Raw genomic sequence first — 16,079 nt, forward strand, 5'->3', positions numbered from 1 at the left:
CCGCATGCCAAGTTAAAAATTATTTAATAATAACATAAATCATCAATTTGTTATAAATCAGATTAGAACGTCAAGCGGGTTGCCTGTAAATAACAGATGTTTTCCCTGACATTTGACATGTGTCACTATATTCACCTGGCAACCGACCAATCCAAACAAACCGTTATCAATTCAAAGTTAGAACGTCATTAAAATCCGTTATTAGAACTATTTAATAAAAAAAACTTTGACCGAGAAGTAAAAACTGGCGAAAGGACTGAAGAAACGTGTAATTAATCAAACATGGAAAGCGAAAAAACCATCTCCGATTCCGTGGACTACTCCGTATCCATGGCAGACATGTAAGTTGCGTTTCTGGTCTTTGGCCAAGAACCCCCGGCTCTCTTTACAATTCTTTTATTTCCTGGTGTTGGCTATTTTCGACGCTCGTTATTTCTATATTTAATATAAGGCGCTTAAATAAACCCGCGTTTTGTAATGGTTAATGTTAAACCCTGCGGAATGCAGGTGCTTTCACCTGTTGTAAATAAAAGACATTTTATAACATTGCAGGGAGAGATCAGTTCATATAATAATATAATCTACTTAAAGGTGAAAATCTATAGACTCTATATATGAATATACTTCATCATCATCGAGCCCTGAATATTCTAAAAGTCTTATGTGTAATAAGTTAGAATTGGCAATGCATATTGAAATTATTTTGTTAGCTATAGTAAGAATTTCAAATAATTCATTTTATTACTATATATGTTTGCTTATATGAACTAGATGATGAATTTTTATTATTTAGAAGGCTTTCCTCTAACACTTTTAAAGATGCTTATCCTAGTTTATTACTTTGATAATTTCATGGTGGGTGCAGGCATGAAGAGTTTAAGATAATTGCATTGTTGTAAACCACATATATGTAAAGTAACGTCTCCAGAATCTTGAAAATAAAACTTAAGAAGTCTCATAATAATAATAATAATAATAAGCTTTTATTTCCAACAGGCAACTTTCCCAATAACAGGAAACAGTTGCAAAACAATGAAAAATATAGTTAAAAAAAAACACACACAAACAAACCTAAATGAACGAAAAGAAAAGAAAAAAAGTAAAGTAAAGTCACAATCTCAAAAGTTATCCAAAAAATTAGAACAAATAACTATTAATATGATATAAAAACCCAATTATAAAAGTTTAACAAGATAATTACATATTCAACAAAATTAAATTAACTGCAATTTACCTACTAACTATAACTTAAACACATGGGTCTTAATCCCAAGAGTAATAATCCACCAAGATATCGACAATCACATGAACCGGAGAGAAGTTTATATCGCACATGTGGCAGATCTGATTAAATATAACGCATATTGTATATAGTGGCGATTTCAACAGGATGTTAGTATGAGGCAGGCCTTGGCAGAAAGAATGTTAGGGGATGTCTAGCATTAAGCTTAGGCACCATGAAATGTACACCAGAAAGAAGTACAGGACTATCAATGAATCCATTCTGTAACCCATGCAAGAATTTTACAGAGAAGATCATTCTTCTGAGATGTAATGAATGTAGATTGAAGTGTTCCAATAGTTGCCGATGATCAAACCCTCTTACAGGATATATGCCATCCTGCCTGAAGGCCAAAAACTTAGCAAATCTACGCTGAACAGATTCAAGGAGACCAACATGATTCTGATAGAGCGGGTTCCATATAATGCAGCCAAACTGCAGTTTTGATCTCAGAAAGCAACAGAAAAGCAGTCTTAATGTAGATTTCAAAGTAAAACTCTGAGAACTTCTAATTATGAACCCAAGCCTTCTCAGGGCTGACTTGACTATGTTGTTGAAGTGTGGAATGAATGTAAATTCAGAGTCAACGGTCATACCATGATCAGGAATTTGATCTAATCTCAAAGTAGTATCATTAATAAAGTAATTAAAATTTAAGGGTGTTTTTTGATCTAGAGTAACTGACCACACTACATTTAGCCGCATTCAAGCCTAACCTGTTAACAGAGCACCATACCTCCAATGTATTTAGACAGTTCTGAAGAAAAAAACAATCCTCCAAACCATATACATTTAAATATAACTTCAAATCATTGGCAAAAGCCAGCCTATGACAAGTGAGTGACTCAATCAAGTCATTTATAAAAAAACTAAACAGGAGTGGACCCAGGTTCGAGCCCTGTGGCACACCCGACGTTACGTTAAAAAGTTTCGATTTAAAGCCCTCATATTCAACATATTGAGATCTACCAATCGAGTAGGAATGAAATAAATTAAATAATCTCCCTGGAAAACCCTACTGAGTTAATTTATGCAGCTCCAAATCCAAAGCTCTCAATTTTTTTTACTAAAAATTACAGTTAACTTAAAATGGTGAGTAAAAACCTTCTTCGAAAACTTCTATTGTTGCTAAGGATATGGATAATCCTGTCCTGTTACAGGCCTAATGTTAGGATCCAAAACAAAATATTCTTGATGAAAGCCATATACTCAAGATGAAACTTTGAAATGCGTGAGGGTCTTGTAAAGGTGGTTGAAATAGTGGGCAGCTATTCAAACTTTTACTTTTTTGTCTAAACATTAAATATGAAAGTTTTTTTATTTATTTATTATTATTATAAGGGATCAATCCCATTACAAAAAAGAATAATACAACATAATAATTCCATTTAATCTAACCACAATAATAAAAATAATTAAATTCTAACAGAATTAACAACCATATTAACCATTTAATTGTCATTAACACTGATTTGGCTCTGATAACTTAACTACAACCCATAAATGAATATAAAAAAGAACAATGATTAAAAGCTAATATCACAAATATTGAAAATTAAAATACCTTCCATAATCTAAAGTAAAAAAATTGTAAAAAAAAAAATTAACAAAAAGATTCAAATAATTTATCTAATTTGATGCCTAAACTGAGACAAGGTAATGCCTAAAATATGCACTTCATTTTAAACTAGAGGATAGGGATCATCATCCCTATAATTGTCATATATGTCAATGTCACAATAGGGGTAGTAAACCTCACCCAATTATCAAATCAAATATGCTTTATTATTGTTTTAGAACAAATTATGTTTTAAACAAAGTTCATATGTAGTATCTAGACTAAACTAAAAATTAAAGACCTAAGTCTCAGTCTCAACAGTCTACTTGTGTTTTTCCCTCATTTAAAATTATATCGACTTGATGTCAAAATGGATGGATTTTTTTAATTTAATGACTTAAGTAGTTAAAGTGAATTATGTGTCAGATATGACAATACACAGTACCTATATAAATACCTTTTACATAATATATAACTTGAAAAAACACCCACAGAAAAAAGATATATTGATAACCTCAGTCAAAGAGTTGAGAGCATTTAAAATGTTGGGGAAATCCCATCCCAACCAAAGAATTTCCCACTTCTTAATACAGAAACTGTGTGTTTAAGGTCAAATATATTAATTGGGGAAAAGAAAATTGTGTCGGGTACATGCATTCAACAATAGGTATATGTGCCTAGACAAATTTTCAAGATTGCAGTAGTACGCATTGAGATCATTTTAGTGTACACATTGAGTCAATTTAGAATCTGAACTTCTTATTCCCTATAAATTCTACACCCCTAACCTTACTACACTAGCAACTGGCAGCTCTTCAGGCAGTAAATCTCTGGTTTGAATCAAACTTGCTGTCACTAAATCCTCAAAAAACCAAATTATTGTGTTTTAAGTGTGCTCTAGACCACATGCCTTTTTCTAATTCAGTAGTTCAGCAGTTTGATAATAAAAAATTTTTGGGTATATTCATTGACAAAGAACTCAGATTTGAAGAGCATATCCTCGGTACTTGCAAGAAGGTGTCTGCAGGTTGTTTTGCAGTCAGAGCGGCTACTCTGGAGCTTGGCATGCAGTTTCCAAGATCTCTATATTTTTCATTAATTGAATCCCACCTTAGGTATGCCATTTGCTTCTGGGGTAATGCAGCTGCCTACCTTCTACAAATGCTGCTTGTTTTACAGAAGCGTGCTGTACGTTACATCTGTGGGGCTAAACCAAGAGATTCCTGTCGCCCATTATTTATTAGGCTGGGCATACACACTGTCTTCTCCCTCTACATTCAGAAAGTGGCCTGCTTACTTTTGTGCAAAACGCTTTAAATTTATAACCCCAAATCCAAGATACTTAAGTGAATGATTTAAATCTTCCAATCCCCTCCTCCACATTAATTAAAAATGTATTTTCTATGAGGGAATCAAAATTTTCAATCGTTTACCAGGTGGAATCAGGGAGGCAACATGTATTGACATTTTTAAAGGTAAATTAAAAATACTTTTGACCGAAAAATCTTACTACGTCGACACATTCTAATTTTCCCTAAGTGTAAGTTTACAGTATTTGAATTTTATTTGATTTGTTTGTATTCTTTGCTGTCTTATACTTGAGGGGATAATTATAGAATTTAATTTACTTTTTAGGTATTTTTTTTCTGCTGTTCTTATGTATTGTTTTCTGATGTTTGTTTTGGAACTCGAGTGTGTATGGGGTGTACTGGTTAAATTTAGTGGTAGTAATTTAAGGTAGCTTTGTTTAGAACAATTTTTCTTTGTTAATAACAATAAAGCATGTTTTTTTTTTCTTATTAAGAATTTGCCAAGATTCTCTCTGTTTGTTAGAAGTTTTAATTTAATTTTAATTCTTATAGAAATATTGTTGCTTAGCTTCTTTTATACAGCAGACCAGTATTTATTAAATTCAATGACTTAATGGGAAAAGATGTGTTAAAAATATTGAGTAAAATGGCAGGAAATGCTGTGATGGTGGTTTCTCTGCCATCAGTACAACATCTGACTTTGCTGAAGGAAAAACCTACCATATTTTGCTTCGGTGAAAACTTTGCCAACCCAACAGGGTTGTGTTGATGAAAAACAATGTTTTTGTTGAAAATATATATTCAATATTTAATTTAATAACACTATTTGTTTAAATTTGATATAACTTAATTATAAATAAATATTTAGTTTAACTTTGTGGCTAAATGTGCTTGACACATGGCCATTGGAGAATGATCTCTATCTTAAAAATACTTGATTATTTGGATTCCTAATCTAAAGTATTGTATAACGTTAAAACTATAAGCCAACAATACATTTTAATAGTATTAATTCAAAATCTGTTAAAACTAGAACTGATAAAAATTTTAATAAGATCAAAGCATTCAAAGTTAATTTTGTTAGTAAAACTATTATAAAAAAAACTCGATTGAAATGATTAAGATTTTCAGCCTCTCACTCTGAGTTCAATATATTTTTTTCGGTGGCTTAATATTTGGCTCCTTCAAGTAAGAATAAAAGGACTATACACTCCTGCTCTTCTTACTTATCAAAACCTTACAGCATATTACCGCATGATCTCACTGTCCACAATTCGATACAGCATAAACAACATCTTCATCCTTTAAAGTTTGATATTACATAATTTGAAGTAGAAGAATAAGATGATAGCCTTGTGGTTTTATCTACATGAAGTTTTAAACCCTATGAACCAAACAAATTGTAGTGTGGCAAGTGGCAAAAAAATTTAAATTAAAATGTCTACTGACAACAATGAAATGAAATTTTGGAAGAAGAGTTAATAGCAGATTCGAGTTTTATTACTGAGTACTTAGCAATGTCACTAGCTACGTTTACAACATGTGTACCAAATATTTAATACTTGGATCAAATAAGGTCACAAGTTCACATTTTTAATATATCATCACATTTGATAGGCTTGCCAAACAGGGCAGATTAAATTTATTTTTTTTTTGGTGTAAACTACTGTAAACATCTTAGGACCTAATTTAAAGTACCAAAATGACAAGTTTGACATTTTATTGAATGTAAGGTTGTGAGGTTTTTATTTTTGTACACTATAATAAAGAAGAATAGGGAGAGAAGGACAAGCTTAAGCCTTGAAAAAAAATATTAGTTTATTCTTATTGTTTTTAAACAACAATAACATTTTTAAAAAATTTAGAGGTTATGTCCTATAATGCTTCGTTCAACTGACATTTTGATCCTGCACTAATTAAACCCTCAAAATCAATCCTTGTAATCAGAGCTGATATACTAAATAAAAATAGATCCGCGCGTTGTAAACGTAGCTACTAGGCCGAAAACAATTAAATAAACTTAAAATATAAACATTTTTTATACTCATCTTGGCGTAAATACGGATTTCTTGGATGATTCCCGATGCGAATAATGACTCAACATAATTTTGGCCCTTTTTGTGACTAAACTGGCCGCATGCATGAGATGAAAATCGATAATAGGGCTCTTAAAGGGATTTAGTTGAGACACACTTTTATACCTCTATCTCGTATCATCTCTATCTTATCCATAGGGAACAGTACGTGTGAAACAAGGATAAAACGCGACCGCGATGTCGCGCTGGTCCTGAGACTGTCTTGAATTTTTACTGGCACTATTTCACTCGCTGACATCCTCCAGTCAGTTTCGTTAAGAAATTCGTTTCGTGCGGTCGGTGTCGTCATCGTCGTTTGAATTTTGTACGCGTTAATTTTGAATCTTATCGATAAACCGGGAAATCGCGGTTTTATTATTTTTAGTGTTTTGTGGCGGACTATTTAGTGAAAAAAAAAATTATTAAATTTTTTACGTTAAATATTATGGGACAAAACGCACGTAACGGTCGTACGAGGGGTGATGATCCGGCGTGTTTGCTTACTATCGATAAACGACGATAATATTAAGGGAAATCTGACTAAGACGCTTTATCCGCGGGTTTTTTTATTAATTTGTTCGTTGTTGTTGTTGTTTTTGTCGGGAGTTTTAAAAGCGTGGAAAATGTCCTTTTTTAATTTTTCCAGTGGGATTTTTGGCTCGCCCCCACGGGAGGCTAGTTCTTCTATGAACCAACTGGCTAGGAGCCCCTCCAGTCCGTTTTGGTAGGTTCATATTTTTCAATTCATTATGTTATATTGTGCTCTATCATAAGGGTACATTATTCATATACGAGCCCTGTCTCAGTGAGTTAGCCCCACGCTCCGAAGCGTGATACTTCTGAATTTATTTAACCGGTAATTAAAGTATAATATTTTTGCTTTCTTTAAATGTTTATGGCAAGAGAAAAAAATTGCCACAGCTATTTTTAAAGAGTTTATTTCTAAACTGTCTTCTTTGCAAAATGATTTGTGTATTGGAGACAACTTAAGTTAAAAACGATAACATTTTGCGATGCTAAGAATGCATTTTAATCAACTTTTAATTCATTGGTATTGTTAATAATTAAAAATGACTCGTGGTAAAGCTGTTTGTGAAGAAATAAGAAAAGTGATCATTCACTTGCAGTTAATGGGTCAAAACGCAAAAAAATCCCAAATCACTGACAATATTAACAAATTGAGGTATACAGTTAGAAATATTATTAAATTGTACAAAACAATGGGGGATCAAAACCCCAGAATTGGAAGCCGACCGCGTTATTCCAACACCAACATAAGAGCCTTAAAAATGTAATGAAAACTCTTTTGTGGCAACCCACCACAAAAGAGTTTTCAAGAGCAACTTATCACAAAGCAGCTGAAAAACTGGGATTTAAAACTTACAAGGTAGGCTTAAATTATTTTCTTTGTTACTCGTTTTTATTTCAGTAATTTTAGGCAAAAGAGAAACCCTTACTGACAAAGGTTCAGAAGAAAAACAGACTATAGTGTGTGGGCCAAAGAACATAAATTATGCTGTCCGAACCAGTGGTTTGCTAAATTGCTAATACTTTTCTAATTCTCCAATAGAGATGAGGATATATAAATGAGAATCAATTTTTTTTAACCTACTTCCTATATCATCGTTTCGTTTCTTTAATAGTATCTGGATTTCATAGAAAAAGTGTTTTTCTCTTATGGTTTGCCAGATTAAACCAAAAAAACATCACTTTGTTCCAATACTTTTCTAATTCTCCGATAAAGATGAGGATATATTTATTTATTTATTTATTACACTCTCACAAACACATTGGAAATGTAATTACATGTTAAGAGTGCTTACTAAGCCAGAAAAGGCGAGAAAAAGAAAGACTACAACAAAATTTTTGTAACTAAACAAATTAACAATATAAAAAACTTTTTCAAAGTCCGTCATGATCACATCTAACTGCTCCTTATTGTCAATAGCCTTAGCTGTTGCCTCTGTCAGAAGGTCAAGATTGGTGACAATCGAGACTTCTGGCAAGAAACCATGCTGCTGTAGAGCACATTTATTTATAAAGGTGTTCAAGATATCTTGGTATAGAATGTTTTCAAAAATTTTTGCAAGAGACTTGAGAACACTAATTGGTCGATAACTGTTAACCAAACATGCATCTCCCGATTTAAATATTGAAGTTACTGTTGCATACTTCAGCATTTCAGGAAATGTATTCGTCATTAGACACAGATTAAAAATTGTTTTTAGTGGAGCACACAAAATATCAGAACATCCCTTATAAATATAGATCGTTACCAGTGGCCTTTTTTGGCTTTCATTTTTTGATACTTGCTTTAATGTCGTCGTCAGATATAAAGGAAAACATAAAACTGTCGCAACATTCTTCAAACTTAGGCTCCTCACTCAGACTGCCGGAAAACTGAAACAAAATATGCAGCAAATGTGTTAGCAATGTCTAGAGCACCACTAACAGAATGACCCTGAAATGAAACCTCTGTCGGAATATTAGGTTTTAATCATTTAGATCTTATAAGGTCCCAGAAGGTATTTGGGTCAATAAAAACATTGTTTTCAACTGTCTCATGATACAATTGCATTTCACTTTTAAACTGCTTTTTAACCTCCAAACTAGCATCTCCTTTTTTTATTTGTCCGTGGAATTTACTTTTTAACTTTATGTTTCTTTTTAGTTCTGTAGAAAAATAAATTGGATAGCTACTACTTTTGCAAATGTCGCTCTTTACTGTTTCTTTCGGTATTGCTTGATCCAAGCATTCATATACCTTTTTGTAAAATAGATCAATACATATGTTTAAATCTTTAGTTCACTTCAAGATCTGACCAGTCAACATCCTTCAATAAATTATACAACTTATAGAAATCACCCCTTGAATAATCATAGATATGCTCACTGTGAGAAAGACTTATTCTCTTTTGTTGTGATATAGGCAGAGTCATACTAATAGAGGGATGGTATGAATCCTCCTCTAAAATTGGACTATTGCAATGTTTTAAGTCTAAAATGTTCATATTTGACAGTACAACGTCTAGTTGCCTTTGCATTTTGTTATAAACAGAGTTGTGTTGATTAAGATATAAATGAAAATCAATTTTTTTAACCTGCTTCCTATATCATCAATCAATGGAGTAGATTTGAAGTATGTGGGAGTGATAGTAGGAGTCGATTCATAAGAACTAAAGAAGAAGAAGTGTTTCGGATTAACTGTCTTAAAAAGAAGTTAAGTTTCGGGCTTCTGTTATGATTTGGAGATCCATGTCAGCAAGTGGAAAACTTACACTGTGGAAGGTATTTTGAATGCTAAAAAGTACATTAAAGAGCTTCAAAATAACTTAACACCCCAAATTGAACAAATGCATTTAAACAATATCGAATGTATCTTCCAACAAGATTGTGCCAAGTAAAAGATTGGATGTTAGAAGATAATATTCGAGCTTTAAAATGGACGTCGAGTAGTCCAGATCCATAGCCGATTGAAACCTTGTGGCATATCATGAAGAAAAAGCTCAGATCGAATTCCGCAAGAACCGTTCCAGAATTGCGAACTTGTCTCCAAGAAATTTGGAACAGTTTTACACCAGATGACTGCCAAACATTAGTTGACACTATGTCAAGACGTATCAGAGCAGTATTCAGTCGAAAATGCGATGTTACGCGGTGCTGCTATTTGGTTTCGTTGATTTTTATTAATTGGCAGTTTTTATATTTTTCTTCTGTAACAAAATATTTAATATTTTGTGCTAATATAAAATAAAAATATAGTATGCTGTCGAAAATGCATTTTAGTTTTTATTTTCCGCTAATATGACAAATTTCATAAAAAACGTAGTTTTGATAGTTGGGCCAACTTCACTGAGACAGAACTCATATTTTCATAACCACAAGGGCTAAGAAAGCAATTGAAAGGGATTGTGGAAGGTTAGCCCCCATATTGACTCACTTTTCAATTTCCTCTGATAAGATAGGTTTTAATAATTGCAAACTTAACTGCCTGGGGTGCCTTCATTTTGTTTGACTTCCAGGTAGTTGACAGATTAAAAAAAATACCTCAAAAAGAAGACAATATAAAAGCTTGGCCTGGAACTAACAACATTTCAACTAGGTACTTTAGAATGAAAAGAAATTCTAAAGGCAGTTCAAATTTATGTTAGATTCGTCAACAGGAAATCAAAAATATGTTTTCAAAATTTGATTTTTTATAATTTTTCTACTGCATGTATGTCAAACGAAATGAAGGCACTTCTCCTAGACACTTGAAATGAAAAAAAAACTAATTTTTTGGCCCCATTTTAGGCACTTCAACTGCCCGGAAGAAATCCTTATAGATGTGTCTCCTATTACTTGCCTAATTTAGTCATACCTCAGTTGTATTAAAAATGCAAAGGGATTATTGTTTGCCGACAATTTCAAGTGTTTCCTTCAAATTCAGCCTCAGAATGATTGGCAGGGTTGTCTAGATGAATGTGTGCTTGTATGTCATTCACCCTAAATAGTAATCCCATAATTTTTAATTACACCTTTAATGGTGAACAACTTCAAATAGTACCCCAGCAGAGGGGGGATCTAGGAGTGATTTTTAACCCGGCTCTTTCATTTTCTAAACAGATTTTATCTAAAGTAGAAAATGCCCAAACAATTTCTGGATTTATTGTTAGAATGATCAAGGAGCTAAGTGTTGAAGTGAGTCTCCATCTTTTCGATAGCTTGGAATATCCATTATTTGATCCCCCCAGTACAGTATCTGGGTGGCAATTGTTGAAGGCGTTCAGAGAAGGTTACCGAAGTGCATGTATTTTAGGAAATTTGGTATATATCCCCAGAGAGGCTGTGATAATGATGATTTGTTGCAGGTTTTTGATAGACTGTCTCTGAGTAATAGAAGAAGTAAAATATTTTTGTGCACTCTTCAAAACACTGAAAAACAAAATATATTGTCCAGAGATTCTTAGCTTTAAACAAAATTAACACTTGCCATCCATTAGTTTTTTATCTTGCTTATCCACGAACCAACCTTTATAAAAATTCTTCCATTTATAACAACTTGTGAATATTTTAACTTATATGCTTCCAATATTGACATTGATTCAACTAGTCTGAATCAATGTAAAAAAAATAATACTAAATAAACTGAACTGATCAGTGATGTGTTGGGTATTTTATTAGTGTGGGTAATTTCTGCATCATGTGCATTGTATATTTGCTCATTTGCTCATTTCCTTTTATTATTTATTATAATACTTTTTAATTGTTAAATTAGTATCTGTAAGTGGCCTTGTAGCTGTTGATACTTGTAACAAATAAATAACCTGGAAAAAGTTACTGTTCAGTTGCCTGGTTCAAATATCTTTATGTATGTGCAGTTAAAGAAATAAAACAATATGTAACTTCAACTTTCTGGATAAGAATGCCTTTTTATTATTTTCCATTCTGGATAGTGTCTTTTTTCCACCTACACAGAGAATGTAATTTTTCAACTGCCTGGCATAAATATTTTAATTTGACTTAATTTCCAGGCAGTTCCGGAAAGAAGGAATTTGAAAATTGGAACACAAGCTAAAAAACCTGTCAAATCAATTACATGAGGCAAAAGTTATAAAATATACAGTATCTAATAAAGTCTTACATTTCCAACTGATTTTTTCAATGACTCATCCCTTGACAAACAGCTTAATTAGAAGGCCATAAATACATTATTAAAATGTAATTTGGTTCTCAAATCATGATACAAAACAACTTTAAAGATAAGCCCTTGCTCTGGTATAAATTTTATGACCCACAGTATGTTTTATCTAAACCCATGAGGCAGCAATGTTTACTTTTAATTTACCAGTGTTTATGTAACTGAAATTTGCCTAATTTGATGAGGTTTCATAAAATCATGTCAACATCAATTGGAAAAAAATGTTGAGTTGGTATAGTTCACTCATAGATATACCATTGATTTTTTGACCCCAATGAAACCCCAATTATCTGTAGAGTCATAAAAAGACCCAAAATTAGAAATTTTATATGAAGTACCTACAGTTAATGGCAAAAAATATAAATATGTGTATAAGTGTATATATTTGTATCTGAGTTTAGTCCGAATTAACATTAACATAAAAATGTAACACCAAGGAAGAGAAAGAGGATCACAATAACACATGCAGACTCAGAAAGTGTCTACTACTTTCAGCTAAAAATATAACTCACAACTTTTTGAAAATTGCTCTAAATATCGGCTTGTAATATTCCAAAAGATAGTGTTATTGTTATGGATAAGGCTAGTTACCATAGTCGTCATGAAGTACTAACAACTTTTAAAATAAACGAGTAAGTAAGTGGTGCGTCTATTTCCATGGAACTTATATGGCTTCAAGTAAAATCGAATATTCGAAGAAATAATACTTCCTCAACATTTAATGCATCTGTGGTGGAATTAACACAAAGTGGAGTGAATAATATTACAACTGATTAGCAACCATACATGTTTTAAAGGTAGAAGTAAGAACAGTGTTTGAATTTATATAAAATAGTTGTATTTTGTATTCTACATATATATATACTCTTAAATACTTCTATAAATAAATACAATTTAACTAATCTCGTTTTACTAGTTTGCCCCTCCCTACCTTGGAGAAAAAAATGAGTAATATAATTAAAATAATAATATAAGAACATTGGAGCACAATGGGGCTAAATGGTCTATTTGATCTATGCTAGTAGGAGTCAACGGTATATCTTTGAGTGAACTATAGTTATATGTGATGAAAATCTCTTGAAAGTCCTATTAATTCATCACATAAACTACCAAGAACTAAAACATAATAAATGTAGCCCTCGAGTTAGTTGAATGAATACCTGGGAGATTTGCTTTAATTTTATGTAACTTCTAAGCAGTTGAAAAAGTCTGTACTACTACCTGGAAAATGTTAACATTTTTTCAGGCAGTCAACTGTTTTGGATATATATATAGAGACGGCACAATAATTAATAATAAAACTGGAATTGAAAAATGTGCTTGTAATAAAAATCTAATATGAAAAGACATTAAACTAAGATTCTTTTAAGACGAGTAAAAATAACTTAAAATTGGCAACAGCCGAGGAAACTGGAAATAAATAATCCAGGTCAGGGATGAGGCATTTTCCAGACCGTTCAATTAGAAAATAGTGTGTTTAGCAAGGCCTTACATATCAAGCCACTTAAGGATTCACCACTACATTCTTGAAACAGTTTTTAATAATATTAAGTCTCATGACAAATCAATAACAAAACGTCTTAACAACAGGGATATTATTTTTAAATGTGACACAATTTTAATAGCTGATATCTTTTAAAAAAAAAAAAAAAGGTCAGAGTTGAACGATTTCATTTTGAAATGCTTTATAACAGCCGTGGTATAGCACACTTAAGCAATTATAGTCTCGATCTAAATTGGCCGGATAGAGCCAATTTATTTATGAATTTTTTTTTTTTTATTTGTATTATTCATGACACTTTGGGTCATCAGCGGTATTTTTAAATAAAATCGGTGAACTTTGGCAACTTAGTTAGTCATAAAATTTACGTTCAGTTGTTTTTTTTTATCACTTTCAGTTATACCGAAAAAGACTTCTTGAGACGATTATGGTCAAAGCTGGTATTCGAACCAATTTAAAAAAAATTATGAGTTTCATTTTTCAATCACAATAAAATGCATTTGCCATTTTAACTTTTAAAAATATTATTATTAAGGAATTTTTCAAAAAATTGCATGGTCCATTGTTATTTTTCTTCAAATCTCAACTCCGCGTCAAAACCAACAACCTCATTTCCAAATGCCTTATTTTAAATTTGTCCACCATTTTGCAATCTCAAACTTGCATCCGAAAATATGTATGTGCATCAAATTTGGTTACATAGAGGTTGAAAAATTTTAAACTTTTACCGCCGTATTGGACTTAATTTAAAAAAAAAAACGCCATTTTGGGATGTGATTTGTAATTTAGAAGACAAAAAAAAACGTCAAATCAAACTTTACGTTCAATGAATTTTAAATGTTGGGGCGATACAATCAAAAATGTCAAGTAAAAACGATTTGTTTAACAGTGTGAAATTTTTCAATGAACCAAGTATTAACATTTAATTTTTGAGGCAATTTTGTCTGTTAAGGTCCAAGATCAATCATACTTGAGGTTTTTGAAATACAGGTATTGCAACATCCAGATGTTTATACTTTGGCGGACGTTTTTAACCACTTGGAATATTTTCATTTTTTTTTCACTCTATACAGCAGGATTCCTGAGGATGGATTTGAGGGTAGAATCGTGATTCTAGGTTAAAAATGTTGGTAGTTAAGATAGTTAGGGCTATTTTTTTGCATAATTTCTCATCTAATATTTAATTTAAAATTTTAAATATTTTAAACAGGGTTAAAGCCAATAAGAAGTACCCTTCTTCTTTCTTTAAAATTTCGTATGAGAACATTTCTTGTACCTCAAAAACTTTTTGAGTTAGAAGCAGTTTTTGCTGCCAAGGTCCAAGAGCGATAAAAATTGAACTTTTTAAAACGCATATTGCAATTTTTATAGTTTGGCGGACATTTTTGGTCATAGCTTGGGAACCACTTGGAATATTTTCATAATTTTTTCACGCTTATAAAGCAGGATTCCTGAGGATGGATTTGAGGGTAGAATCGTGATTCTAGGTTAAGGATTTTCGTAATTAGGATAGTTCTGGTTGGGGCGATTTTTTTGCAAAATTTCTCATCTAATTTTCACCTTTTTTGACAAAATTTTCACGAAATAATTGAATTCTTTTAAAAAGGGTTAAAGCCAATGAAAGGGCATTTCTTACCAAAAAATTTCATATGAGAACAATATTTATACCTCAAAAACCTTTTGAGTTAGAAGCAATTTTCGCTGCCAAGGTCCAAGAGCGAGAAAATTTGAACTTTTTGAAACGCATATTGCAACATGCAGATTTTTATACTTTGGCAGATTTTTAGGCCATAGCTTGGGAACCACTTGGAATATTTTCATAATTTTTTCACGCCTATACAGCAGGATTCCGGAGGATGGATTTGCGAGTAGAATCGTGATTCTAGGTTAAGGATTTTCGTAATTAGGATAGTTCTGGTTGGGGCGATTTTTTTGCAAAATTTCTCATCTAATTTTCACCTTTTTTGACAATATTTTCACGAAATAATTGAAATATTTTAAACAGGGTAAAAGCCAATGAAAGGATATTTCTTATCAACAAATTTCATATGCGAACAATTCTTGTACCTCAAAAACTTTTTGAGTTAGAAGCAATTTTCTCTGCCAAGATCCAAGAGCGATAAAATTTTAACTTTTTGAAACGTATATTGCAATTTTTATACTTTGGCGGACATTTTTGGTCATAGCTTGGGAACCACTTGGAATATTTTCATAATTTTTTCACGCTTATAAAGCAGGATTCCTGAGGATGGATTTGAGGGTAGAATCGTGATTCTAGGTTAAGGATTTTGGTAGTTAGGATAGTTTTGGTTGGAGCGATTTTTTTCCAAAATTTCTCATCTAATTTTCACCTTTTTTTGACAAAATTTTCACGAAATAATTGAATTCTTTTAAAAAGGGTTAAAGCCAATAAAAGGGCATTTCTTACCAAAAAATTTCATATGAGAACAATATTTTTACCTCAAAAACTTTTTGAGTTAGAAGCAATTTTCGCTGCCAAGGTCCAAGAGCGAGAAAATTTGAACTTTTTGAAACGCATATTGCAACATGCAGATTTTTATACTTTGGCGGACATTTTTGGCCATAGCTTGGGAACCACTTGGAATATTTTCATATTTTTTTCACGCTTATACAGCAGGATTCCTGAGGATGGATTTGTGGGTAGAACCGTGA

The 16,079-nt window shown here is 32.0% G+C and overlaps 1 protein-coding gene across 4 annotated transcripts in view; it reads left to right on the forward strand.

Moving 5' to 3' along the window:
* The first annotated feature begins 186 nt into the window (after positions 1–186).
* The window catches only part of LOC126743894 (centrosomin), an 88,828-nt gene continuing 72,935 nt past the window's right edge, over positions 187–16,079 (forward strand). For 3 of the 4 annotated variants that reach the window (XM_050451147.1, XM_050451152.1, XM_050451150.1), the window contains exon 1: positions 6,523–6,949. In XM_050451147.1, the coding sequence (XP_050307104.1) occupies positions 6,708–6,949 (242 nt within the window). In that variant the 5' untranslated portion in view covers positions 6,523–6,707. Of the gene's footprint in view, positions 342–6,522; positions 6,950–16,079 lie in introns of those variants that run through there. The other variant, XM_050451151.1, reaches the window with a different exon arrangement.

Source organism: Anthonomus grandis, chromosome 13 (assembly GCF_022605725.1).
Source record: "Anthonomus grandis grandis chromosome 13, icAntGran1.3, whole genome shotgun sequence".
Taxonomy (NCBI): domain Eukaryota; kingdom Metazoa; phylum Arthropoda; class Insecta; order Coleoptera; family Curculionidae; genus Anthonomus; species Anthonomus grandis.